Source organism: Chlorocebus sabaeus, chromosome 3 (assembly GCF_047675955.1).
Source record: "Chlorocebus sabaeus isolate Y175 chromosome 3, mChlSab1.0.hap1, whole genome shotgun sequence".
Lineage (NCBI taxonomy): Eukaryota > Metazoa > Chordata > Mammalia > Primates > Cercopithecidae > Chlorocebus > Chlorocebus sabaeus.
In genome coordinates, this window is record NC_132906.1 from 29807610 (window position 1) to 29835000 (window position 27391).

General features: G+C 40.9%; 1 protein-coding gene across 5 annotated transcripts in view; it reads left to right on the plus strand.

Moving 5' to 3' along the window:
• The first annotated feature begins 1079 nt into the window (after positions 1–1079).
• WDFY2 (WD repeat and FYVE domain containing 2) overlaps positions 1080–27391 on the plus strand; it is a 191217-nt gene continuing 164905 nt past the window's right edge. The window contains exons 1-2 of one of the 5 annotated variants that reach the window (XM_073014359.1): positions 1080–1538; positions 2037–2235. In XM_073014359.1, coding sequence (XP_072870460.1) covers positions 2099–2235 — 137 coding nt within the window. In that variant the 5' untranslated portion in view covers positions 1080–1538; positions 2037–2098. Of the gene's footprint in view, positions 1539–1679; positions 2236–2259; positions 2556–27391 lie in introns of those variants that run through there. The other 4 variants (XM_073014358.1, XM_007960447.3, XM_073014360.1 and 1 more) reach the window with 4 other exon arrangements.

The window sequence follows — 27391 nt, forward strand, 5'->3', positions numbered from 1 at the left end:
GGAAAGGAATGTTCAGGTTAAGGTAAAGGATTGTGGACCAAGTTTTATTGTGCAGAGGAATCTTTTAGATAGCAGTATTTAGAGAGAGCAGGTTGTAAAATGTTCCTTACCAGATTAAAAGGGTGCCTGGTTCTTAGTTGGTTATCTCCCGGGTGTGGGAAGGAAGGAAAACAAAGGGGAAAGGGGATATAGAACGTGGATTTTTCCCACAAGAGACTTTGCAGGGCAATTTTAAGGTATGGCAATGAAATATCATTTGGGGTGAAACATTTTGATTTTCTTCCTTGTTATCCCAGAGTCCGATTGGAAAGTAAGTCATGATATACACGGTCAAAACCCATCTGATGAGAATTTATGGTTTTTGTAGGCCATGACTCCCCAGACCTCTTAGATAGGAATTTGGGCAAGACAAAAAATCGGAGCTTAGGCCGGGCGCGGTGGCTCAAGCCTGTAATCCCAGCACTTTGGGAGGCCGAGGCGGGTGGATCACGAGGTCAGGAGATCGAGACCATCCTGGCTAACACAGTGAAACCCCGTCTCTACTAAAAATACAAAAAACTAGCCGGGCGTGGTGGCGGGCGTCTGTAGTCCCAGCTACTCGGGAGGCTGAGGCAGGAGAATGGCGTAAACCTGGGAGGCGGAGCTTGCAGTGAGCCGAGATGGCACCACTGCACTCCAGCCTGGGTGACACAGGGAGACTCCGTCTCAAAAAAAAAAAAAAAAAAAAAATCGGAGCTTAGTCTTCACGATCAACCCCACATGCCAGGCCTTGTGGTAGGTACCTAACATTCATTCAGTAACTACAGTTAACTCTGTCCATTGTGTTTGGAGCAAGCTAAAAAGGCTGGATTGCTGGGGAAATGGAAAGAAGCCAGCACTAGGGGACTGGGTTCAAGTCTGGAAGGAAGGAGGGGTTGTTTAGCCCTAACTTTGCACTAAAGTAACCTTGGCTGAGTAATTTAGCCATCTAAGAAAACGAGGCAATAGACACCACAGATGATCTCTGAGCTCCCTTGAAGATATCTGTATGAAAGATTCTCTCCTTTCCATGTACCTTCCGTGCCACTATTCCGAGCATCAGCCTGATCCTAGGAGTGGTGACGTCCTGCTCAGCCGGGGGCTGCTCCTCAGTTCCCATAGAGGCAAGTCCGGGTCCTGACTTGGCCAATGGCCCTGGAGGCCGCAGAGCTCCCCAGGCCCACAGCCTAGAGAAGTGGGCGATAGGTCATTCCAGGACAAGGGGGCGGAGGCTCCAAGAAACTACGACTCCCAGGAGGCCACTGGGTGCCATCCGGCAGCTTGGGCCTGGTGCATGTTGGGAGCTGTAAGCGGCCTCCCGCCGCGCTTCATTGTTAAGACCGCTAGGCCAGGTACCCCGCGCGCATGCCCAGTCACGTCCCAACTAATTGGGCTGCTCTCCTTCCTGCAGGCCTCTTCTCTTTCCGGTCTTGCTGAGGCCCTCCTTTCCCCGCCCCGCCTCCGCCCTCTTTTCAGGGAATTTTGAAGGGGCGTGGCCTCCGGCAACCGCGTCCCCAGGGGTGTGTATACGCGCGTTCACGGGAGGTTAAAGAGGGAGGGGACTAAACTTTGGGTGTGGGAGGCAGAGAGAAGACCGCGGGGAACGGAAAGCGCATGCGTCCAAGTGGTGCTGCAGCGCCCGGGGAGCCGCGGAGGGGAGGGGGGGAAAAATGGGCGAGGGGGACTGACGCACGCGCATTGGGTCACCAGATCCCCGCCTCCTGCTCCAGGTTTCCCCTCCTCCTTCACCACCCTCCCGGAAGTGGACCCGCCCTCGCGCCCACCAGCGGCCACCCCCCTGCGGCAGGCCCCGCCCACAAGGCTCCGCCCCTCAGGCTCTCCGCCCCCTTCTCTGGTAGTGGCGCCGGCTTGCATCCCGGTCGTGGCGGTTTTGGTGCCTGAAGCAGGGAGCGCGGAGTCGTTCCCGAGAGAGGAGGCCAGGCTATGCTCGCCGGTTTCCGGCGTTCCGCTCCGGCCAGCCAGAGTCTCTGTCTCAACCTGTGTCCGTGTCCCAGCAGTCTCCTCAGCCCGGCCCCGCGGCGCGATTGGCGGCGGCGCCCCAGGCGCGCCCCCTCCTCCGATGGCGGCGGAGATCCAGCCCAAGCCTCTGACCCGCAAGCCGATCCTGCTGCAGCGGATGGAGGGGTCCCAGGAGGTGGTGAATATGGCCGTGATCGTGCCCAAAGAGGAGGGCGTCATCAGCGTCTCGGAGGACAGGTATGGACTGCTGCCCTTCTGCCGCGAGGAGGGGCGGGACGGGCCGACGGTCCCCGAGACCGCGTCAGGGGCTGTGCCTCCGCGTCGGCGCGAGTGTAGACTTGCTCCCCCAAGTTTTACTGTAATGCGCCTCTTGGCGGTGCCGGTGTCCAGCTGCGCGCCGCCTCCGCTGCGTGGCTCCGGGAGCTGGGACGGCGGAGTGCGCGCCGGCTTCACCTCTGCGGGAGCCAGGTGGCCCTCGGGGTAACAGTGCGCCGGCGGGACTTTGGTCCATCCCTGAGGACAGGAGGGAAAAAGGGAGAAGCCGCCCGGCCCTGCAGGTGTGTGCTTGGGAAACGATGCCCTGAGCCGCCTCTGCAAGATAACCAAGGGATTGGGGTACTCTCTGCTACAGCTCCCAGGGTTTCAAACGGAGAAAGCAAATGCCACTGCCTTCTCCCAGACATTCCCACCGAATCCAGATAGCCCAGACATCTTAGGCTGAATTCAATGAATATTCTAAGTTGTGCCAAGAGTAAGTTTAGGTTTCTGTGTGGTGCCTTCTCTCTTTTCCCCTCCTTATCTCTTGGAACTCAAGGAGAAGCACGTAGAACTTGTAACGGATCACTGCTGCAAATAGCTCTTGAGTTCCTTCCCTTTGCCTGTTTCCTTTATTTTTACTTAATTGTGCTTAATTTGCAGAAGTGGAACTAGCTGTTCTGCCTTCACATATTCTCCCTGTTTTGCGTTTTCGCTTTAACTGAGTGTCCTTTAATAATTGCAGAAATAAAGCTGATGAAGCTAATTTCTAGAGGAATGTTGCTTGAAGATAGTGTTATGATAATTTATCTGGAATTGTTTCTTTGCTAAAATCCATATAAGCATTCTTAAAAAAGAACACTGTAGAGGTACATAACACAGGGGTTTTACAGTGGGTAAGTTTTCTTAATATAAGTTTAAATCATGCAGAGGTAAAGTGTCCTTTCTTGGTGACTCTCAAAATTGAGAGGCTAAGCAACAAAGTGCTCATTGCTGTCTTTATAGTCGTTTCAGCACTTTGCATAGTGTGTGGCCTCAAAAATTGAGCTTGATAGGTTTTTTCATGTCTTAGATTATTCAGTGTAATTAGGATAAGTATATTAATGACATATTCTTGTCTACATCATGCTCGACACAAATGGCGCCTGATTAATTTCCAATGCAGATCCAATGGAAAACATTGTAAACATACACCAGCAAGCATTCTGCAATGAACAGAAGAAATTCATGGCTGAAATGGAGTACATGGATGTAGGACCCTTTTGAAATTCGCAGAGAAGCTTTACAAGAAAGTTTGATTTTTTTCCATAAAGGCAAAATTTTATTAAAAAGACTGCTTCTGGACCTAGAAATTCTTTGTCACAGTATTGTTTTTATGGGATATATTCCATAAAATATATTGAAGGAATATATTGGTAGATGTCACTTTCCCAGTCTGTAACTACTGGAGATGGAACTAATCAATTTCTAACTGCTGTGGAAAATTCATATGCAAGTTTATGGAATCAAGAAAAGGAGAAAGGTAGTTAAACCTAAGCTCCTTTAATATTTTATTTATTTATTTTTTTAAGACTAGTCAAGTATGGTAGTGAGAAGAGAAGAATAGAACAAGGAGTTCAATCTGTAACTGACTGTGAACAATTGAGATAATAAAACTACCTTCAGACCAGCCTAAGCTCCTTTAATATTAAGTTGTTATTATAGTATTGAAACTTCTGATTCCCATTTCACCACATTTACCTTGAAGTAAACAGCTTTACTGGGGTATATTTTCAAGTGTTTGGAGACGCTGAAGTAGTGTATATGAATGAAACTGAAGAATAAATTTTATTTTATAATAGGATGAAAGAAATGCAATGTTTAGCTATATCTTAGCCTAATTTACACTTTCCTAGTTTACAGTGTAAATAACAGAAATTATTTTGTCATGGAGTTACTGGTAAATAAGGTTTACCCATAAGTCTGGAATTATTATTAATATACATTTTTTATTATTCAAGTTGACAAGTCTGCTTCTTTGGGTCATGTACTCAAACATGAACATAACTTTGTTATTTAGAGCTCAGTTTTGGTTATGGTTTTCATTAGAAGAATTGATCTATCTTCTTGCTTTCCAAAATTCAATGTTAATGTCACTTGATATAATGCTAAATATATGAAAATGGAATATTGATTTTCATCACAACCTACAAAGCCATTACCATTCACTGCTTTGGCTAGAAACTAGTAATCTCCATTCCTGAACTCTAAGGTTAAAGCCGCAAGTAATGTCCCATACCTGAATGGCAGTGTTCCATAAATTCTTATGAAACCCCGGTTTATCTTTTTGACCTTTGACTTTTTCATTACCTTTATGTGTGCCTTTGAAAACACATAACATTTTCCATTTTAAACAGTGTTATACAGTATATGCTTCATGTCCATTTTATTTTCTCGTCTGTGAGTTCCCTAAGGAGCTTTGTGTGTCTTATTCATTGTATCATCATTAGGGCCTGACATGGTACCTGGCATGCAATAGGTCCTTAATACACATTTGTTGTATCAGTGACTGATGTGTTTTGTTGCTGTTCCAGAAAGCACAGCATCTTAACTATTGTAGGCTTTTAGTTGATATTTGTTGAATTAATTATATGATGACCTATGAAAGCCTTACGTGGACAAATATACACTTGTAGGAAAAGTACTGGACGAGGTGGACTTTAGAGTGCTTCGAAACGCCGAAAGTCCATGAATTGCTTCATTTATTCTGTCAACCAACATTTGAGTACTTACTGTGTTCCAGTCACATGTGTACATGGTAATGATGAAAATTATAAGATCCTTTCAAGATGCTCACAATTTAGTGGAGGAATTTTAGAAGAACATTGCTTAATAAAAACAAAACTACTACTTCGAAGATTTAGTACTGGAAAGAGAATTTGCAGATGGAGAAGAATGGCTGGATTCCATAATCCATGTTGTCCCCTAAATTTTACCTCCCTTTGGAGGATTCTTTCACTCAAACTGCCCTCAAGAGTGGCCTGATAATACTCATGTCTTCAAGCCCAAGAGTGGATAAAAACTCTTGCCTTCAAGTTCCTTTTACCTGAGTTCAAACAGCCTTGAACTTTACTCAGTATCAATGGAGGAAATATAAAGGAATAGAAGAGATATAAATACAATCTGATTTACAAATATAGATTTCTGGTGCTACCATAGTACAGAGCCTGTTTCAGGAACTCTCCACCCTTGTCTGAGTCTATCTTTGCCTTAGTTGTAGTTGGGTTATATACCCAAAGGGCATACCAAACTTTGACACTTTGGATACTTGATTTCCCTGCTTCTTTTTGGACTGTCTTTTCTGAGTGAATACCATTTTAGCATTCCCTGCCTAGGAGCTTCCTTTCAGATATCTCCACTCTGTTTTGGTCAAGACTTATGTTTAGTCTACAGCTTAGCAGGGGCTCCTTTGTTTAGTGGCAGCCTCTTCAAGTGATGAAATCCAGGAGGGACCTCTCTCCTGGTGGGACCCAGTCCCATGCAGACCTTTGTATCTTCATAAGTTCTTTATAAGCATATCAACACAAGTCAGTAATCTTAGCATTCATACAGAGATTTTCAGTAACTAGGTAATTTCTATTAGGCAATTATGGGAAATCATTCCCTAACTAGGAGTTAACAAACAGGTACAAACATTGTCCTCTGGGGTTGCCAATGAACCTCCTGCTTGTGGTTAGAGAACACCAACAATCTCTTCTACAGATGGGTCTTGCAGGGTGAGTAGGAGTTCTTGTGAAAAAGCCTTTCCTGTGGAGGAAAGGGCATTTTAGATAGAGGAGGCAAGAAAACTCCCATTCATTAAGAAGCACTAGAATGTCCTGATTAAGGGTAGACAACGGAGCCAATTGGCTTGAGTTCAGAACTCAGCACTCAGTGTCCTCACATTTTGAGGAATCTGGAAATTAGTGCCTGCAGGAAGAGTGACTCTGATAGCAAAAAGTACTGAACCCGTTGGATGAAAGATTTCAGGGTTCTTTTTCTGGATAAAAAGGCCTGTGTTGGTGGTAGGGTGTGGAGAAGGAGGCTGTGGGAGAGAGAACTATAGGGGAGAAAGGTACTGGCGAGGGCGATATGGGGAACTGCCTTTTTATATTATGACTTTATTCAGGGCCAATTTATACAACATAGTTAGCTGTGTTCTCTCTAAGTCCTGAGGGCAGAGCACAAACAATTGTTAAGAGGGGGGTGAGATTTTTATCCCAATATATAGAAATCTGACCCCCAATGCCTAGCACAAAGGAGATAGGCATTATATGTTCCTTGAATGAATTAAGCAATGACTGGTGATCACTTTTTGAATTGAAATGGACCTGAGGATGTTGTGCGATTCTGTCAGCAAAGGTATTTAAGTTGAGCTGGAACAAGGGGGTTGGATTTTTTTCTACTTCAAGGGCCTTTTTTTTCCAACTCTAAATTACTATGATTCGAAGTGGCCATGACTACTTGACTATTTCCTGAAAAAAAAAAAAGTTAAAATTTTATTTCGTCTTATGTATCCTCATAGTATTGGTTCATTTACCATTAATTCTTTTTATTATGAAATTGCACGATCTCAGTTCTCTGCTTCAACCATTAGTTTGACTGATAATTAGACCTTGGTGCAGTTCAGTTGAGCTCCTGATAGAGTTTTATGTACCACGTATTTTATAACATTTGCACAATTTTCATAAGAAATGCAAATCAAAGTTTTACAGTGCCAAGCACAGTTCTGAAAGTTGAGGACTCTTCAGAGTGAGGGAGTGAGGGCTCTGAAGTCAGCAAAATTACAACCCATCTAAACTAATTTTTGAGTGTGTGAAGTCTCTAATAGCATAAAATTAATACACTTTTCACTGCGCACTTGAGACTCGTCACTTGGTGGTAATAATTGTGGATTTCAAGGTCCCAAAGAGGGAACTTGTCCTGTATAATTGTGGAAAATTAGACCTTTACTCCGAATTCAAAACATGAAGCACTCTTCACGCTAGCAAATCTTTCTGGAAACAGGCTGCCTCTGTGTCTCTAAAGGTCAGAAACAGACTGACTTTTTAAGGAAAGATCACTATGGGAAAGCTTATTTCAGGAGGCTTACTAGAGTAGGATTAGCTTCAAGTGATCCCAGAGCTCCTGACAGTTCTGAATTTCCTATTTTTGTATTATCAAACCAGAGTCTGTCCAGGACCTCACAGATCTTAATCAATATATATTCATCCAGATATTGCAACACTATGGGAAAGTTAGGGTGGCAATTCCGACACTCTTAAAATGAGTGATTTTTAAATCATGAAATCCTGACCATCTGTCTTACACCTCAAGTGTTGCTAATCTTACTTTGAAAAAGAAATATAGGTAAAAAATCGTAGGATTTAAGTAGCTAGAAGAAACTTTAGAGAGACAGCCTTTTCCAAACAAATGAAATCGAAACTTTAGAAAAGGAAATGTGAGTTTTTACTTGCTTAGCATCTTTCTCTGGCTGTCTGTTTTCACTTTGCATTTGGCTTTGAGAAAGCATGGAGAATCATCTTCATGTCATTAAAAATAACAGTTTGGGGGAAATTACAACACTTCGTGGCATTTAGAAATCAATAAGTAGATTGTGGTTTAAGACTACTGCAGTTGGTGATTTGTTGATATCTGTAACACTAAACTAAATTGTGTACAGTATATACTTATCTAAGAAGAGAATGACCACCTTACCAAGCTTTTCTTCTCAACTATTGTCAGAATAGAAAGAATTCAAAAAGAGATCACACTGCTTTATTTTTATATGAGTAGGTCTCCCAAGGAGAGTGTTACAATTAACCTAGAAATTCCCTGATAGAGAAACAAACAAAAACAAACAAACAAAAAACCTCCCCTTGTGCAACTTCAGCAAGCAGTCTTATTAACTCTTTAAAAACTTTTTTAAAATTTAAGGAGAGGGGGCCTCTTCATCCAAATATTTTATTTAGTCCTTAGTAAAAATCAATTGAGAAGTGTAATAAACTAACCAGTAAGACCAAAAAAAGAAAAGAAAATGTTATCTGCTTGTCTCTTGGCAGGGAGTGCTGCTTTATGCTCTCCTGTGCCTTTAATTTAAGGATTCTTGGAAAAGAACTGGGACTGGGAGTCTGATCTCAGCTCTACTCGGCATTGACCTTGGCATTTCCTGGGGCATTTCATCACTCTAAGCCTCAGTTTGTCCATCTGGCAAAGGAGGGGGTTAGATTTCCTAGCTATGACTCTGGTACTGTGATGTGCTTCTGTAGTGACTAGATAAGTAGTCTCCGCAACCATATGATCCTAAAATCTCAAGTGGAGGAAAGCACGCATTAGGGAAAAAGCAGCATACTTGTGTGAAACTGTCAGCACCTCATGGTGCAACCGTAAAATGATGCTTTCTGGAGCCTTTGGTTGGCAGCGGTTATTTATTCCTGGATGAAATATTAAGAAGTATTTGTTTTGTGTTAGTGCCTAACACCCAGTTGAACTGGACTCACTACATTCTTACTTCTAGACGAGTCCTTTAGTTTCAAACAATTTATCTCTGGGTGGTTTTCTAGCACCCAAGTCAGGGCCTGGGTTATCTAAATGAATGCTTTGGAAATTTTTTTGACCACAAATCATAGTTAAAAAATATAGTTAGCATCCAAAAGTGGGCAAAGGATATGAACAGACATTTCTCAAAAGAAGACATTCATACAGCCAACAGACACATGAAAAAATGCTCATCATCACTGGCCATCAGAGAAATGCAAATCAAAACCACAATGAGATACCATCTCACACCAGTTAGAATGGCGATCATTCAAAAGTCAGGAAACAACAGGTGCTGGAGAGGATGTGGAGAAATAGGAACACTTTTACACTGTTGGTGGGATTGTAAACTAGTTCAACCATTATGGAAAACAGTATGGCGATTCCTCAAGGATCTAGAACTAGATGTACCATATGACCCAGCCATCCCATTACTGGGTATATACCCAAAGGATTACAAATTATGCTGCTATAAGGACACATGCACACGTATGTTTATTGCAGCACTATTCACAATAGCAAAGACTTGGAATCAACCCAAATGTCCATCAGTGACAGATTGGATTAAGAAAATGTGGCACATATACACCATGGAATACTATGCAGCCATAAAAAAGGATGAGTTTGTGTCCTTTGTAGGGACATGGATGCAGCTGGAAACCATCATTCTTAGCAAACTATCACAAGAACAGAAAACCAAACACCGCATGTTCTCACTCGTAGGTGGGAACTGAACAATGAGACCACTTGGACTCGGGAAGGGGAACATCACACACCGGGGCCTATCATGGGGAGGGGGGAGGGGGGAGGGATTGCATTGGGAGTTATACCTGATGTAAATGACGAGTTGATGGGTGCAGCACACCAACATGGCACAAGTATACATATGTAGCAAACCTGCACGTTGTGCACATGTACCCTACAACTTGAAGTTTAATAATAATAAATAAATTAAAAAAATATATATATATATATAGTTAGCATTGCTACGCTGACATACTCTCTCACACATATACACACATAGAAACAAAGGTTTTATGAAATGGTATCCTCTTAATGTGACATGCACACCATTTTCTGTTCTGTTGCAGCCCTTATAAGATCCTAGTTGTGACCCTTTCAATTTCGTGACTCACTAAAGGGTTGTGAACAACAGTTTGAATTACTACAGAGCTTTAGAAGAACTGGTAATGTTTCGTACCTTCTTTTTCTCCCGTTATGTAGTTTCGGTTTTCTAGAAGATGGAAACGTAATTCGACTTGGGGACCTAAACCCTACCAGCCTACCCCACCTCTGGCCTGGCCTGCTTTTCTGAAATTCCCACTGACATTATAGAATTGACCCAGACTGACTGGAAACCTTCAACTCAAGAGATAACTGTTCTAAAGCCTTTTAGCCCAGAGCCAGAGAGGGTTCAGAAAAAAAGTAGGAATGTACCAAATTGAGCATTTGCTATTGTTTGAGTGTCTTCATTTTGGCTTCCTGTTATTTATTACTGAGTTAGGACTCAGAAATGATGCATCACGTCTAAATTATGAATGTCGCCGGGTGGGGTCGCTCACGCCTGTAATCCCAGCACTTTGGGAAGTTGAGGTGGGTGGATCACCTGAGGTCAGGAGTTCGAGACCAGCCTGGCCAACATGGCGAAACCCTGTCTCTACTAAAAATACAAAAATTAGCTGGGTGTGGTGGTGGGCACCTGTAATCCCAGCTACTCGGGAGGCTAAGGCGGGAGAATCGCTTGAACCCGGGAGGCGGAAGTTGCAGTGAGCCGAGATTGTACCACCACTGCACTCCAGCCTGGGCAACAGAGGGAGACTCCATCTCAAAAAAACAAAAAACAAAACAACAACAACAAAAAACCAAAAATAAATAAAATAAAGTAAAAATGAATAATAAATGTCAGTTGCTGACTTCTCTGTGTGACTATGCTTTTCTTTTTAGCTGGGCAGATTTACTTATAATACAGAGCTATTTAGAGATTTTATGTATTTTCCATTGGTTATTAAATTATCTCTTCTCCGATTTCTAAGGATCAACTTAAATTTTAAATAATTATCATAATCGCTCTGGAGTGTGTTTACATTTTAAATAAAGATAATAGGCCAGACATGGTGATTCACATCTATAATCTCAGCACTTTGGGAGGCTGAGGTGGGAGCACTGGCTTGAGGCCAGGAGTTCAAGACCAGCCTGAGCAAGATAGCAAGATCCTGTCTGTACAACAAATAAATAAATAAAAGATAATAACCACAATAAAGAATTAGTGCTCATAAACCCTTTAGCACAATGACTGTTAGTATTTCATATATTTCCTTCTAGCAGTTTTTCTATTGCAGTTTTCAAAAATATGATTGTAACACACTTTTATGTTCTTGCGCTCACTTAAACTTTTGCCAGCACCTACCTAGATTTTAACCATCATTTTAAGTAGCCTTATGTTTTTGCTTTCCTTCAGTATTCACTCATATTTATTTAAAGATTATACTGTATATACTTGGCCCCTGATCTCCCATCGTGAACAAGACATATCCTGCTCTCAAGGTACTGGTAATCTAGTCACTACATCATAATTTAGCTTTTCCCTATTTATTTACTTTTTTTTCAGTTTTATAAATGTTACGATGAACACTGTTACATGTACAGGTGTCCCCTTCTATCCCCCACTCAGAGTTTTTTGATTATTTCTTTAGGAAAGATTGTAAGAAGATTGCCATATTATTTTCCAAAAAGTTTATGCCACTTTAAAATGCTTATAGTTATGTATGCATATGAGAATATTCGTTTTGCCATACCTGACCAGCCATGGATATTATTATTTTAAAATTCTTTTTCATGATTTGCTTGATAAATGGTGGCACTTTATTGATGTTTATTTGTATTTTTTTGGCTGACAGTCAGTGAATATTTTTCTGTTCATTTATTTCTAGTTGTTTTTCCTTTTTGAGTTGTCTGTTTCTGTCCTTTGTCCATTTCTCAATTGAAGTCTTTTGGTTCTTCTTAACAATTTCTTTTACATGTATTCTATAGATATAGTAAGAATATTAACCCCAGGCCTGTTATATATCCAGATATACCTTACATTTTGTTGTTTGCCTTTTCATTTTTTATATAGAAAACTTACTTTTAAGTTTAGCTATCAAAATTTATTTATTTAAACAATTTTAAAATAAGAGATAGGGTCTCACCATGTTGTTCTGGCTGCAGTGCAGTGGCCATTCAGAAGCACATTCCCGCTACTGATCAGCAAGGCAGTTTTGACATGCTCTGTTTCTGACTTGGGCCAGTTTACCCCTTCTTAGGCAACCTGGTGGTCCCCAGCTCACATGAGGTCACTATATTGGCGTCTTACTTAGTGTGGACACCTGATTAGCATAGTGCACTATAGCCCAGAACTTCTGGGCTCAAGTGAACCTCCTGCCTCAGCTTGCTGAATAACTGGGACTACAGGTGTGTGCCACCACACACCTTTTTTGTAATAATTGAAATTTCTTCCGTAACTCCTAATTTTTGAAAGTAACACTTTTCCTGGAGAGCCAGTGATACTCATTTTTCTTTCATCTTAGTTATATAATTTGATGAAAAAATAACTTTTCGATTTGTTTGAAGTGTATTTCATTAAGTGGCATAATTTGGGAAGTATAAATGGATTTTCCTAAAACTTGCTGTTAATTATTTCAACATTACTTATTGAGTGGTCCTTATATTTTCTTTTGTATTTATTTGTGAAACTAATTTTGTCACAAACTTTAAGTTCTCATAATCAACAGGGCCTGTTGTGGCCTCTGTTGTGTCTTAGGGAATCTCTTTGCCTCTTTTAGTGCCAGTTCTACACTTTTAATTATTGTAGCTAATGAGTTTTTCTTGACTTCTTGCCATTATGTGTCTGCAATGATAGCCCTAATCTCCCTAGCCAGGTCATCTGGCTAATGGGAAAGGAATCAGATATTGGCTCTTTCCAAAGCCTTAGGATTTTACAGTCTCGGTTTCTGTGTCTGCAAATTGGGAATAATGACTCTTTCTAGTGTTGTTGGGAGGTTTACATGAGATGATCTTCCTGCAGCACCTGCAGCACTTGGAGCGTCGATGGTGCTCAGTCAAAGTTTGTTTTATTTTTTGTTTATAACACCAGCCCACCTCTAAGCAGGTAAGCTTTTTCTGTTGCCATGGTTCCATTAAGACTCTTTTGAAACTCACTTTGGATATACAGAGTTTGGGCTGTTGAACTTGTTTTTTGTTTTTATAGAGTTCTGAGCCCCTTTTTTCTTCTCTAATGTAGAAGGGTGAGGTTAACTCTGTCATCTTTGTACCACCACTTTCCAAATTTGCCCTGTGACAGCCAGTGGTAAGGAGAGGTGTGTGGTGGGTGGGTGCTGTGTTCTCCTTTGCAGGCTTCTCTCTCTCTCTTCATTTGCTATCTTGCCCTGAAATGGTGTGTCCTTTGTCCCCACTGGTCTCTTGGACAGCAAGGGTTGTATCTTCCATGGCTTCCATAAGGAATATATTTAGGGAAGGATAAAAGTTTAACTGAATTGTTCTTAACCAGAAGCTTAGGCATTATAAACTGGCAACTAGCAGACTGAAGTCCACCCTTGGACAGATTTAGAGTGGTCCACACACAGTGTTTTTAGAAGTTTTGAATTTGTCGGCAAGGTTTAAACATATGGACTTCACATAAACATCCAGATTGCCAGCTTCTCTTGACACATGGGAAGACGGAGCTGTGCCAAGCCATGAAATTACCTCCTGCGGACCCCTTGCTCCTGCTGTGCCTGCTGGGGCTAAGGTCCTCTGAGCTGGCTGTGAGAGGTGAAGGTATGCTGCCATGGCTGCCTGCCGGTGGGAAAGCAGCACATGAGACCCAGAAAGCCTTCATTGAAAATCTGAAATGCTTCCCCTTTTTTGGACTAAGTAGTTAGAGCTTTTTTGATATTTAGAAGAAGAAAAAGAAAAAAGGAAATCAAAAGATAGCCAGAAAGCTCATGTTTCTAGAAACTTAGGTGTAGGCCAAGGGAGGAAGCATATACATAAAAGATCAAGACAGCTTTTATAACAGATGCTGATGTACCCAGTAAATATAAAAATAAAGGTGGGTATTGGTAAATTAAGGATGGTGTTTACCCTGATTCCCTGTCTGGAGGCATTTTTTGGAGGGCCAGGGACTGGAGTCAGAGAAGCCTGGGTTTGACTCTTTGCTCTGCCACTTAGTATTTAAATACATTTAAATTCTAGTTTTAGAAAACCTTAAATTACATTGTTGCTTTTTATTTTGTGCATCTGGATTAATATTCCTGGAATCAGTTTACATGCCTTGTTAGAATCTCAGTAACCTGTTTCAGTGTTCATTGGGGGAGAAGGAGTGTTGGAATGGCTAATTTATTTCATTATGTTTTGATTTGGGGGATATTTTTGAATTTATATTTGAGTGGTTTAATTAATTCTCTTTACATGTCAAAGCTTAGATTGTTAAACAGTTTTGAAGGATGAATACGTTTTATCTAGAAAATTAAATTAAGGAGGTTAATCTGCATACGCAGTTAGCTGAATTGGCCTGCTGTTTGAATGGATTCAGTTGGTTTGGAGTTTGGTTGCAGTGTGACTTTTCTGACTTATTTTTCTTATTGAGCTTCCATTTGGGAAATTTCCGTCGCATCAGATGTGCAAAATATAAATCTTTGAGCTTGATGTGGATAGGATAGGGCAAAGTTTGAGAAAGTAAAGTTCACTCAGTCTGAAAGGTTCTGTCAACCTTAAATAATGAGATTCAGAAAATATGATTTAAGTACAGTTTATTTGAGTACAAAGCTTGAGGATGATCACCTGGAAACACTGACTCCAAGTGAATGGGGTCAGTGTTCCAACGTGAAGTTAAGGTTTCACTTACATAGGTAGAGACAGAGAAGTTCCAGCAGGATTACATCATTCATACAACACCAGAACATACACCACAGCAATTTGATTGGTTACAGATTGCTACATTCCAGGGAAGATTCCTTACTCCATGAGAAGGGACAAGGATCTGAGGGGGTCTTATCTCTGGTGCTGCTTGGCATTTTAATTATTTACAGAAAAAAATGGCAGAAGTTGCAGCTGTATACCACGTGACTTGGGCTGCGTAGCCATATTCCTCTCAAGGCTCAGAATAAGTTAAAATTCCAACAGCTTTAAGTTGGAGTTATTTTAAGTTTGAACAATTTTATTTCACAGTTCAGTGTAGTATATGGAGAAGAATTGGTCCAGAAAAGTTCTCTTGAGACTCTGGGGGCTTGTGTGGGCTTGTCTACAGGTAGATTATATTTCTCTAGGGTGTGGTCCTCCTCTCACCTCACTTTAATTTTTTGTTTTCTTTTTTAAAATGTTCTACCTTACTCTTTACTAATTTCTCATTATTGAATTAGTGGAAGTATAGATCATTGTCAGGATTGAACCCAGAAGAACTGTATACTATATACCAAGTTGTTGCTTTATTGATAAGTGAACAAAAGATTGAGTTCTTGAGATTACTGTGATGAGATTTCCAGTGCTCATAGGCACTTTTCTAAGGGTCTTTGGCTATAATTGAAGTTCTTATATTTTGGTCATAAGAACTTCAATGATGTCCTTATCATTATATAATTATTGGGAAACTACATTCTTAAGCTTGAAGGACTGAACTTGAACTTGAAAGCTTTTGAAGCAGTGAACTATTTTCACATTGCACAAGTAAGTTTGTCCTTTGAGGGATGCTGCTATAGTCACTATTTTCAGGACCCAGCATTGCTTATTTCTGCTTTTTCAAAATTTTTGCTTAAAAAGTTGATCCGTCTGTTGCTTTTGTTGCCTAGTAGTTCATGCTTATGTGTGTGGAAAAGTGAGGTTAATGATGGCAACAAATCCTGGATGGATTTGCAGAGAGAATGGGATCTAAATGACAGAAACATTTAGTTACTTGAAATGGAGTTTAGCTAGGAGATTGCAACAATTTGAAATTAAATAATCATAATACAAAAGAAGTAAGGTTTTAAAAATATTACTTATTTGATAGTTTGTTTCCCTTGATGAAATTCTGAATATTTGAATGAAAAACAGCAGGTAGAAATAGATACTAGCATTTACATTTACAAAATAATCAACCTTGGTGGTTATTAGTTGATGGTACATGTATATGCAAAATTCAGAAGGCTGTGATGAGAAAAGTCTCCTTCCCACTCACGGGTTTTAAGATTTTACGAAAGGAAAACTGATAGAATTTGCACAAGCTCTAATGTATATGCCCTGATATGGATCTCTGGGCATTTCTGCTTCAGCTGTGTTAAACTTTTCACTTATAAAACTGCTTTGGTGGGGGCAGGTGCGGTGGCTCACGCCTGTAATCCCAGCACTTTGGGAGGCTGAGGTGGGCAGATCACCTGAGGTCAGGAGTTTGAGACCAGCCGGGCCAACATGGTGAAACCCTGTCTCTACTAAAAATACAAAAATTAGCTGGGTGTCCATCCTGGCTCACATGGTGAAACCCCGTCTCTACTAAAAAATAGAAAAAATTAGCCAGGCGTGGTGGGGGGCGCCTGTAGTCCCAGCTACTCAGGAGGCTGAGGCAGGAGAATCGCTTGGACCTGGGAGGCAGAGGTTGCAGTGAGCCGTGATGCACCACTGCACTCCAGTCTGGGCAACAAAGCGAGACTCTGTCTCAAAAAGAAAAAAAAAAAATTAGCTGCGTGTAGTGGCAGGCACCTGTAATCCCAGCTACTCGGGGTGCTGGGACAGGAGAATTGCTTAAACTCGGGAGGTGGAGGTTGCAGTGAGCCGAGACTGTGCCACTGCACTCTAGTCTGGACAACAGAGCGAGACTCTGTCTCAAAAAAAGATAAAAATACAAATAAATAAAACTGCTTTGGGAGGTCAGGGTCACAGGGATGCTAAGACTGCTGCCTTGGTACTTTTCTGCTGATGCCACAGTGGCCCCCTCTCTGAAAAAAACAGCCCTCCTAGGTCCAAGAGGCATGCAACAAGGATCTTTCACACAGGGCAGCCAAGTCTTACCCCTCTACTATCTCTTCCTGAATATGGAGGAAAAGTTCTTGGCCTGATCCCTGAGGAATTCCTCATTTCTTTATCCTAAAACCACTGTAATAGGACTGTGTGTACTCAGAAATGGGTTTATTTTGTATTCTCTATCCAAAGAAATATATGTGGTTATCCTGGAGAACTTTTCTACTCTATCAGTAGTAGGGATACTTGTCTATGTAATTAAAAATATTATCTTCTATTAGAGAATTTGCTGATGAACTCAGTGAACAAAAAATTGCCCAATTAGAAGAGGTGAAGCAGGCTTTTCTCAGACAAATTCAGCATGAGATTGATTTGGAGAAGTCACAGCAGGCACTGGTTCAGAAGTGCCATTTACTTTTTTTTTTTTTTTTTTGAGGTAGAGCCTTGCTCTGTTGCCAGGCTAGAGTGCAGTGGTGTGATCTTATCTCACTGCAACCTCCGCCTTCCAGGTTCAAGCGATTTTTCTGCCTCAGCCTCCTGAGTAGCTGGGACTACAGGCGTGCGCCACCATGCCCAACTAATTTTTGTATTTTTAGTAGAGACGGGGTTTCACCACGTTGGCCAGGATGGTCTTGATCTCTTGACCTCATGATCTGTCCACCTCTGCCTCCCAAAGTGCTGGGAATATAGGCGTGAGCCACCACTCCCGGCCTTAGAGTTGCCATTTACTTTTTTGACACCCAGAGGAATAACATCGCTTTAACCTTGAAGGCTACTTACTGAGAATAGCTGCATAAAGTATAGAAGGCTATAAAGAATTGCCTGACTTTCATATCTCGTGCAGAATGTTGTGGGAGAAGCACAAGGTGCAGAGCATCTCTGCACAGCAAGAGAAGGAGACATTCGTCAAGTGCATTGCCCAGTAAAGCTGCTCACAAAGAAGGCTCAAGCACAGCCAGCTCTATTAACGTATCTATCCCAATTGGGACAGCTGGAAACAGTTGACTGACTAAATGGAAACTGATCTATGTAACAACATGTTTTTGTGTCGCTGTCTACTGAAGTTATTGTATATGTTTCCTAAAAATGAAAAGTGTGCGTTTCGTGTGATGAGAGAACTAAGTCCACTGGCCAGGCAGATGTTTTTCACCCTTCTTACTCTGGACTTTGAGTTGTTCCAGGATCACTTTTGAATAAGGAGCTTACTTTTGTTAAAACTTGCTACCTTACTAAAGATTATAAGTTATAGTTTAAATTTGTAATCAATTCTGCCATCTTGCAATAAAGTGACAATTGAAACAAGGTGTTCCAAGTTGCATAATGAAGTACTATTCGACTTTTGTGATGTGGGTGAAAGTTAAAGATGCCATTGAACTACAAAAAAAACAAAAACCAAAAACAAAAAACAAAACTGCTCTGGGGCTTGCAGTGCTTGCATGTGGCCACTGTGACACAAAAACCTTCTTCCTTCCTCCTTCCCTACTCCCTCCCTCATCTCCAGATAGCTGCATTCTCTTAGCACACTCTTCATGTATTTATTAAAGCACTGCCACACATTGAAATTATTTCTCTTCTGCTCTGTGGTCCTTATCATTGTATCTCTCAAGACCTCTGGATCAAGGCTGAGAACACAGTAGGTAAAACTGAAACCATACAGGTTTGCGTTATGTATTAGGTCACACTGTGGGAGAGTTACTTTGAAAATCATTTGTCTCCTAATGATATATAGTGATGGAGTCCCTTAGGTTTCTTTGATACAGAAACCAGCTCTGGCATTTCCTGGTAGGAGACTCAAGTATCTTGCAGAATCCAAGGGATGCATTTGGTCCTTGGGAATAGAACTGAAGACTGAAGCACACGGACAGCCAGGAAATATCTTGTCCCTACTGCTCATCAGTTTCTCTGTATCTGCCTCATTCTCTCTTGCTCACACTGGCTTCCTCTGTTTCTTTCTTAGTCCACATGGCAGAACATGGCTGCCAGCTGCTCCTGAATTTTACATTACAGTCTAGATAGGCAGGGAGAGATTGATCTCAGGCTCCCAGAATTGCAGAATTCCTTGGGAAGGAACCCAGTGGTCTGGCCAGGGTCAGCCGTTCACGCTGGAATTATGGCCGGAAGTAGGGGCATGTTGCAGGGATATGGCAATCCCCGCTGCAGTGTGTGGATGGGGAGAGGAGGGAAGGGAGGAGGAGCATGTCTCAGAAAGAGATGAAAGATAAACCATCCAGCAGGGGCCCACTACTGGACCCTATGGGCATGAGATGAGCCCATGCCCTTGTGGCTTGGAGTATCGTTGGTCATTGCTTTGGTAGCAGCAGAATAATGAACACTCACAGACTCTTGTGTTTCTCCTGACCATTGCTATTTTCCTTGAAGTCTGCTCATATTGCAGGTGACTTGTTCAGTTGGCCATTTTCTCATTGCTTTATTTGCTGATTTGATGTGTGGACTATTTTCCTGTAGTGAATATAAGATGCAGAATGGGTAGATATTTCAATATGAGTGTTCTGAGCAAAAGCCATTGTTATGTGACAAATTTTAGTAATGGTGAGTAGACCCCATATGATAACCATATTTTATAAACTCCAAGTAAAAACACATGGCTCAACAAAATATTTTTTCATCTGATGGATGAAATTATTAAATTGTGTTTTGTGATATATTTAACCAACTGAAATCCAAAAAATAACATGAAACTAGACTGCCAGGCATATATGGGCACAGTATATATCCTATCTCAGGGAGGAAGTGGAAAAGCCTCAAGTATATTAGTAGTAATTAATACTAGGTTACTCTTTCTGAATGTGTACCATCGGCCAGACACTGGGTTAATCTGTTTATGTGCCTGTTCTTATTTAATTATAAAAATGATTGTATGAAGTTAGTAGGGTTTTTTTTTTTTTTTTTTTTTTTTTTTAATACAGAGTTTCGTTCTTGTTGCCCAGGCTGGAATGCAGTGGTGCGATCTCAGCTCACTGCAACCTCTGCCTCCCGGGTTCAAGCGATTTTCCTGCCTCAGCCTCCCAAGTAGCTGGGATTACAGGCGCCCGCCACCACGCCCATCTGATTTTTGTATTTTTAGTAGAGACAGGGGTTTTACCACGTTGGCCAGGCTTGCCTCCAATTTCTGACCTTAGGTGATCCACCCACCTTGGCCTCCCAACGAGTTTACTGTCATTTTAAAGATGTAGAAACTGATGCAGCTAGGAAGAGGCAGAGTGGGGAAGGGCACCCTGATTCATTGGACTCCACACCCCTTCTACTGCACCTTACAATGCCACCTCTCCATGAGGCGCTCTGGAAGAAGATGCAGAGGCACGAGTATGGAGCCTCCATGGAAATCACAACAGGCTGAACTTGGTTTTTCAGAGGAAAGGCTAGCAAGTCAGCTAGCCAATCAACAAATGACAATACAAATTAAATAGAAGAGGGCAGATACCCCTAAGACATTCCTTTTAAACCCTTGCAACTCCCTTCTTTACTTGCTCTGAGTATTGGCATTACACAATTGTAGATATGACTTTGAGTTATATTAGGAAAAGCTATGCATTTGTTGTTGGAACAGGGTCTTTGAGGAAGTACTTAAGAGCTGGGTGGGGCTTTTTTCAGTGTGGCCTAACCAAGTGTAATTAATGTGTCGCATAACAACATTTCTATCAACAACAGACTGCAAGTATGACAGTGGTCCCATAGATTGTAATGGAGCTGAAAAATTCCTATTGCCTAATGACATTGTAGCCATCTTAACATTGTAGTGCAACTTTTTCAATGTTTAAATCCGTTCAGATACATAAATACTTTCCATTGTGTTATAGTTGCCTATAGTATTCAGTACAGTAACACGTTGTACAGGTTCATAGCCTAAAGAGCAATAGGCCATACTGTATAGGCTATACAATGTATGTGTAGTAAGCTATGTACCATATAGGTTTGTATAGATACACTCTATGATGTTTGCACATTGATGGAATAGCAACTCTACTGGTTTATTTTTCTCACATAACAAAACGTCTGGAAATAGGTGCTCTTAATCTCTTTCTTCTCCATTATCCCCAATTTGTGGCTTTCATCCTGCCCCATGGTTGAAGATGACTCTTTGACCTTCAGCTTCGCATCTGCTTATAAATATGTCACAAGACCACCTAGCTGCAAGGAATGATGAGGGCATTTATTCTTTAATTATTTTTAAGCAATTGTAGTTTTTTAGCTGAGCTCATTGATAATTGAACAAATTTGGATATTGGAGAGATAAATGACTAGTGTGACCTCCCATGAGGCCTTTGGTTAGGGGAAATTCTTTGTACTCATCTGACCAGTGTTCATGCTTTAAGCTTAGGAGTAGCTTTTTCTCCAAATGGGTTCCATTTGCATTTTGTACCCTGTAAAAGTATTTATAACTCTTCCCCCTACTCCCAGCTCTGCCCCTTCTGCTTATATTGCAGGATTGCCTTTGCTGCTTGGAACATGTTTCCAGATTGGACTGAATGCTGTGATCTAAATCCTTATGTCTGGGGACTTGTGGTTTCTTGAGTTCAGGCATATAGGCCTGGGACTTTTATTACGGATACAAAGTGATTTGACCATGGCCCACCATAAAGTTAATCAGTTAATATGGCAAATGGAAATGCCAGAAAGATTCCCGATTTTTGACTGCCTTTAGGAACCACCAGGAATCATTCTTTTGCTCTTCTTGTTTAGACACCACATGTTGAACTGCTGGAGGAATTCGTAAGAGCCCAACCACTGCATGTTTTCTACCAACGTTTTTATTACAGAACATCTGTAGCAGAAGTTCTCTTGTGGGGGATTGGGTTACAGGTATAGTGAGGTAGTAATGCCTGGTGGGGCCTGGAGCAGCAGGAGCCTCAGGTTGTGTGTTTCCAGCTGTTAGAAGCCCTGGTTAGTTCTTTGGGGTGCTGTAAAAGTGTGAGAGGCTTCTCTCTGGAGATACTCATGACTTCTCACGTTCTGTATACATCAACCTGGCCGTACTTTCTCTTGTGACATTTTCAGCAAAATATTGAAGGATGTTTTCTTTACATTCTAATGTAAGAAATTTGCCCGCAATTTAAACCATAGACTTTTTCTTGGGCTATTGTCAAGCATTGTCTTGTGGCAAAAAGAGCATGGAAGAAGGAGTTATAAGACCTGAGTTAAAACCATGCTTTTCCAATGTATACTTAATTTTTCCGAGGGCCACTTTTCTAATTTACACATGGGAAGAATAATGCTTCCTTCTTCATAGGATTTTGGTAAGAATTAAGCAAAATAATGGATATGAAAAAAAATCTTTGTAAAGCTTTTTTATTAGGGGTTGCTGACTCGTATGGCCTTAGGCACAAGGCAGGTAACATAAGTGAGTAAAGTGGCATGCTTTACCTGGGTGTCAGAAATACTATACAAGAGGGGCAGTGGGGATTGTGGCACACTGGAGTGTTTGCCTAATGAAAGAGGGCAGCAACTTCTTGGCACTAGCTGATGTTTGCCATCTGGGAATGCGGACCCAGTGTCTCCAGATCACTGGATTTTTCCAGAAGTGCTAGAAATCAATTTTTGTGTGAAATATTTACATTTTTAAAGTTAATGCAAAAACTTTTTTTTTTTTTTTAACTTTACAGAAGCAAGCACAGTATTAATGCACACTGGAGCCAGCCTTTTGTGCTGTAAAGATTAATTTCTTTAGAAAATAATACATGCCAGTTTATAATATTTATCGACAAAGTTTCCAACTAGAAAAGACATTTGTATCTGGGTGGCCTCCCTCATCTTGCCACCTCAGAAATTTCTGCTTCAGATTAGCCACTGAAAGGTTATTCCCGAATGTGTTGAGAGAAACATCTATGATTCTGCCTCTGCCAAACAGAAAAGGCCATTTTCATAGGAATCAGACTATGTCTTCATTTTTAGACAAGAAACAGGAATGTCCCCAAAAACCTAAGGAAAGGGGAGTTTATTATGAGCCTACAGGGTAACTCCTGGAAGCCAAGTTCAGAAGGAGGGTCACTAGACATTATGAATGTCAAGGTTTGGGATAGAGAGACTTGAGGACTATGTAGGACACTGCTGTCCAGTATGGTAGCCACTTGCTGCATGTGGCTATTTAAGTTTACATTTAAATTAATTAAAATTAAATAAAAAATCCTTAAGTGGCACTAGCTGCATTTCAGGTGCTCAGAAACCACATGTAGCTAATGGCTACCGTACTGAATAGTGCAGATTGTAGAACATTGTCATCATCACAGGAAGTTCCATTGGACATTGTGGATAGAGGGTCGGGGGGCATAAAGTGGGAGATCTAGTTAAAGGTTAAACTAAATTATGGTGGTGCCTGAACTGAAGCATTGTCAGGAGGGCACATTGAGAAGGATTTCAGAGTTATTGAGAGGTAGTATAGTTCAGGGATTAAGAGCAAGGATTGGGTCAGATGGTCCCTGCTTTACCTTTACTTAGCTGCATGTATGCTCTTAGGCAAGGTACTTAGGCTTACTTTCCTAGATGATAAGTGGGGATTATTGAAGCCTTGGGAATGGATGCAATATTGCAGGAAAATATGTAGAATGAAAAGGGAGGAGGGTGAGAGAGCGATCAAAGAGAATGCTGCAGAAGCTGGCACTGAGGAATGGCCATCAGGGAAGGCCTTGGAAAGAGATGGATGCACTGTGTTTCAAAAGATGAGTGGATTCTGGATCTCTAAGTTGGTCAGTGTCCACATATGGACAGCACATTGGATCAAGAGCGGGCAATGGAGTCAGACCTGGGTTCAACGTCACCATTTTCTAGCTGTAACTAGATATGCAGCAGTTAGCACACAACACCCCATTACCTGGACCTTTGTTTTCTTAGGTACAAAATGAGGCTAGTAGTAGAATTTATCTCAAAGGTTGTGAGGATTAAGGGATATAATTCATATGAAGTTGTAGTAAGGGACCTGATAAGTGGTAAATAAATACTCAATAGATGTTAGTGTTTGTTATTAGAATCCATCCTTGAAAGGTGAAAGTTCAATAGAGTATCATGGTAGACACGGGTTGTATAAATATGAAGATTTTTCGCCAAATATATATTATGAAAACACCCTGTCAGAAATTTAGAATGTGAAAGAAATAATTTTGGTAAAAATGAAGAGTTTCACCTTACATAATTATTACTCATGAAACTTATTACCCAGAACTTTGTAGAGAAATACGTTTAAGTAAAGTTTAGAATTTTGAATTCATTGATGATAAAGCCACACTGGGTGATGAAGGAGAATGCAAGGGGTATTTGGTACATCTGAGAGAGCATATTACGATTCAAGAGCCATTGTAAATGTTCTCCTTGGGGACGAATGGTCACGTGCCTTACAGGGAATGGGAAGAGGACTTTGCCAGCATTTTATCATGATGAGTTGCTTCCAGGACAATTCCTCTTTCATTGCTACTCTATGAGATTTTCCTTCTCTTTCATTCTAACGTCAATCCCAGTTAGTCTCTACTCACTTTAAATTAAAAAGCACAATGCAGAGATAGCAAAAGGCAGTGTTGGAGAGTGAAGAAAGCCAGTAAGATCTACTTGGACTATATCCCAGCTCCTCCACTTACTAGCTGTGGGACTTCCCTCAGAGAAATTAAATCATTTTAGAAATGTGTTCTGGTGTTGTGAGGATTAAAGGACAGAAGTTGTATGTAAAGCTCCTAGCACATGATAGGATTTTTAGATATTACACAAATGCTTCAATTCAGTTGGTAGCTCTAATTCAAAAATTTCTATTTGATTTTTGGTGAGGATTTTGTGTCCCTCGTCTCAAGTACAGCGTCAGACATATTGTAAGCACCTCAGTAACTGTGCATTAGATTAATAATCCAAGAATGTAGGCCGGGCGCGGTGGCTCAAGCCTGTAATCCCAGCACTTTGGGAGGCCGAGACGGGCGGATCACAAGGTCAGGAGATCGAGACCAGCCTGACTAACACGGTGAAACCCCGTCTCTACTAAAAAAATACAAAAAACTAGCCGGGCGAGGTGGTGGGCGCCTGTAGTCCCAGCTACTCGGGAGGCTGAGGCAGGAGAATGGCGTAGACCCGGGAAGCGGAGCTTGCAGTGAGCTGAGATCCGGCCATTGCACTCCAGCCTGGGTGACAGAGCAAGACTCCGTCTCAAAAAAAAAAAAAAAAAAAAAAAAAAAAAAAAAAAAAAAAAAAAAAAAAGAATGTATGTAACTCTTTGTATATTTGGAGAAGAAATTACCTATGCTGTTATTTCTATTGCTTTTTTATCTAAAGTGATATATCCAGGTTAGATGTTTTTATAACTAGGTATTTGGGAAACAAATACCGTAAATGGGAGCTATTGTAATAATCCAGAACTTGGATTTTAAAAGCAACAGTGTGGAAAATTTACCTTTCACAATGAAACTAACATTTGACCTTTTATTGACAAATATATTTTGTTCATATCAATGGAATATGAACAGGAATGTCACAACATGCCTAAACATGCAATATTGTAATAAGTAAATATTATTGTATTTAGAATTGTATTAGTTAAAACATTGCAAATGTAATAAGTCCTGGAATACACAGTATATCACTGTATTTTCTGCTTTTTAATATAAATATATATTTTATGTAGTAAAATAGAAAGACATTTTCCATTGTTGTCACTCTTAATTTATGTTTCATACTGCCTACCTAAATAACAAAATAATAATTTTTCACCATTTAATTCTAGAGGTTGCTAGTTTCTTTCCTATTGAATGGACAAGATAATTTATCTTGCTGTAATATTCTGTGGCAGAAAGCAGTATCCCTTCAGTACCAGCCGCCATTTGTTCAGTGACTTAAGCTATATGAAGTGTAACTGAAAACCAGAAAATAAACAAAAATAACCTCTAGCAGCGAAAATGTGGCATAAAAACTCTGTTCCCTAAAATTTGTATGCTTTTCTCCTCTTAGAAACACCCTTTAGATACTTACTTATGTACTGATTCCATAACATAGCCTATTTCATTGATTCTAAGATCTATAGTTTTTTACCCTTAAGTATGTCTGAAATCAAGGTTAGTGACTTAAAACAGCAATCATAATTTGTGCAAGATTCAGTGAGTTGTTTAGGGGAGGTTGGGGTAGCTGGCATGGCCACATAGTCTCTTTCCTTCAGTAGTCTTGCTTGGATGTGTTCACATGGTAGAAGGGCAGTAGCAAGAGGCCACTTTCAGTGCACCAGCACTTCTCCAGGCTCTGCTCAGATCGTGTTTGCTAATGTCCTGTTGAAGAAATAGACTGCCTCTTGATAAGAGGAGGACTCCAGTCATGTTGCCAAGGAGTGTATATTTTGGGATGGGAGAGATTTCTGAGAACATTTTTGCAAATAATCCACCATGATATTACAAGGAATATCAAAGTTGAGTGTTTTTTTTCTTTCAGAGTCATACATAAAATAATGTATCTTATAATTGAGGGCATCTTAGAGTTGATAAAAATATAGTCTGTTGGAGTTTTAATTGGTTTTTAATTAAAACAACAAAACATTTGTTGCGGGAAGTCAGGGACACTGAACGCAGGGACCGGCTGAAGCCATGGCAGAAGAACATAAATTGTGACGATTTCATGGACATTTATTAGTTACCCAAATTAATACTTTTATAATTTCTTACACCTGTCTTTACTGCAATCTCTGAACATAAATTGTGAAGATTTCTTGGACACTTATCACTTCCCCAGTCAATACCCTTGTGATTTCCTATGGCTGTGTTTACTTTAATCTCTTAATCCCGTCATCTTCTTTGTAAACTGAGGAGGATGTACGTCGCCTCAGGACCCTGTGATGATTGCATTAACTGCACAAATTGTTTGTAGAGCATGTGTGTTTGAACAATATGAAATCTGGACACCTTGAAAAAAGAACAGGATAACAACAATCTTCAGGGAACAAGGGAGATAAGACTTGGAGCCTGACTGCCGGTGAGCCAGATGGAACAGAGCTGTATTTCTCTTCTTTCAAAGGCAAATAGGAGAAATATCGCGGAATTCTTTTTCTCAGCAAGGAACATCCCTGAGAAAGAGAATGTGCCCTGAGGGTAGATCTATACCCTCTTGAGGCGGCCGCCGTTTATGGTCAAAGCCGAAGGGATGAAATAAGCCGCAGTCTCCTGTAGTGCTCCCAGGCTTATTAGGTAAGGAAATTCCCACCTAATAAATTTTGGTCAGACAGGTTGTCTGCTCTCAAACCCTGTCTCCTGATAAGATGTTATCAATGACAATGTGTGCCCAGAACTTCATTAGTAATTTTAATTTCGCCCCATCCTGTGGTCCTGTGATCTCGCCCTGCCTCCACTTGCTTTGTGATATTTTATTACTTTGTGAAGTATGTGATCTCTGTGACCCACACCCTATTCGTGCACTCCCTCCCCTTTTGAAAACTGCTAATAGAAACTTGCTGATTTTATGGCTCGGGGAGCATCACGGAACCTGCCGACATGTGATGTCTCCCCCAGATACCCAGCTTTAAAAATTCCTCTCTCTTGTACTCTTTCCCTTTATTTCTGAAACCAACCGAGACGCTTAGGGAATAGAAAAGAACCCGCGTTAACCATTGGGGGCAGGTTCTCCCGATAAACATTCAATGTAAAAAATAAAAATAATATAGAAGTATCAG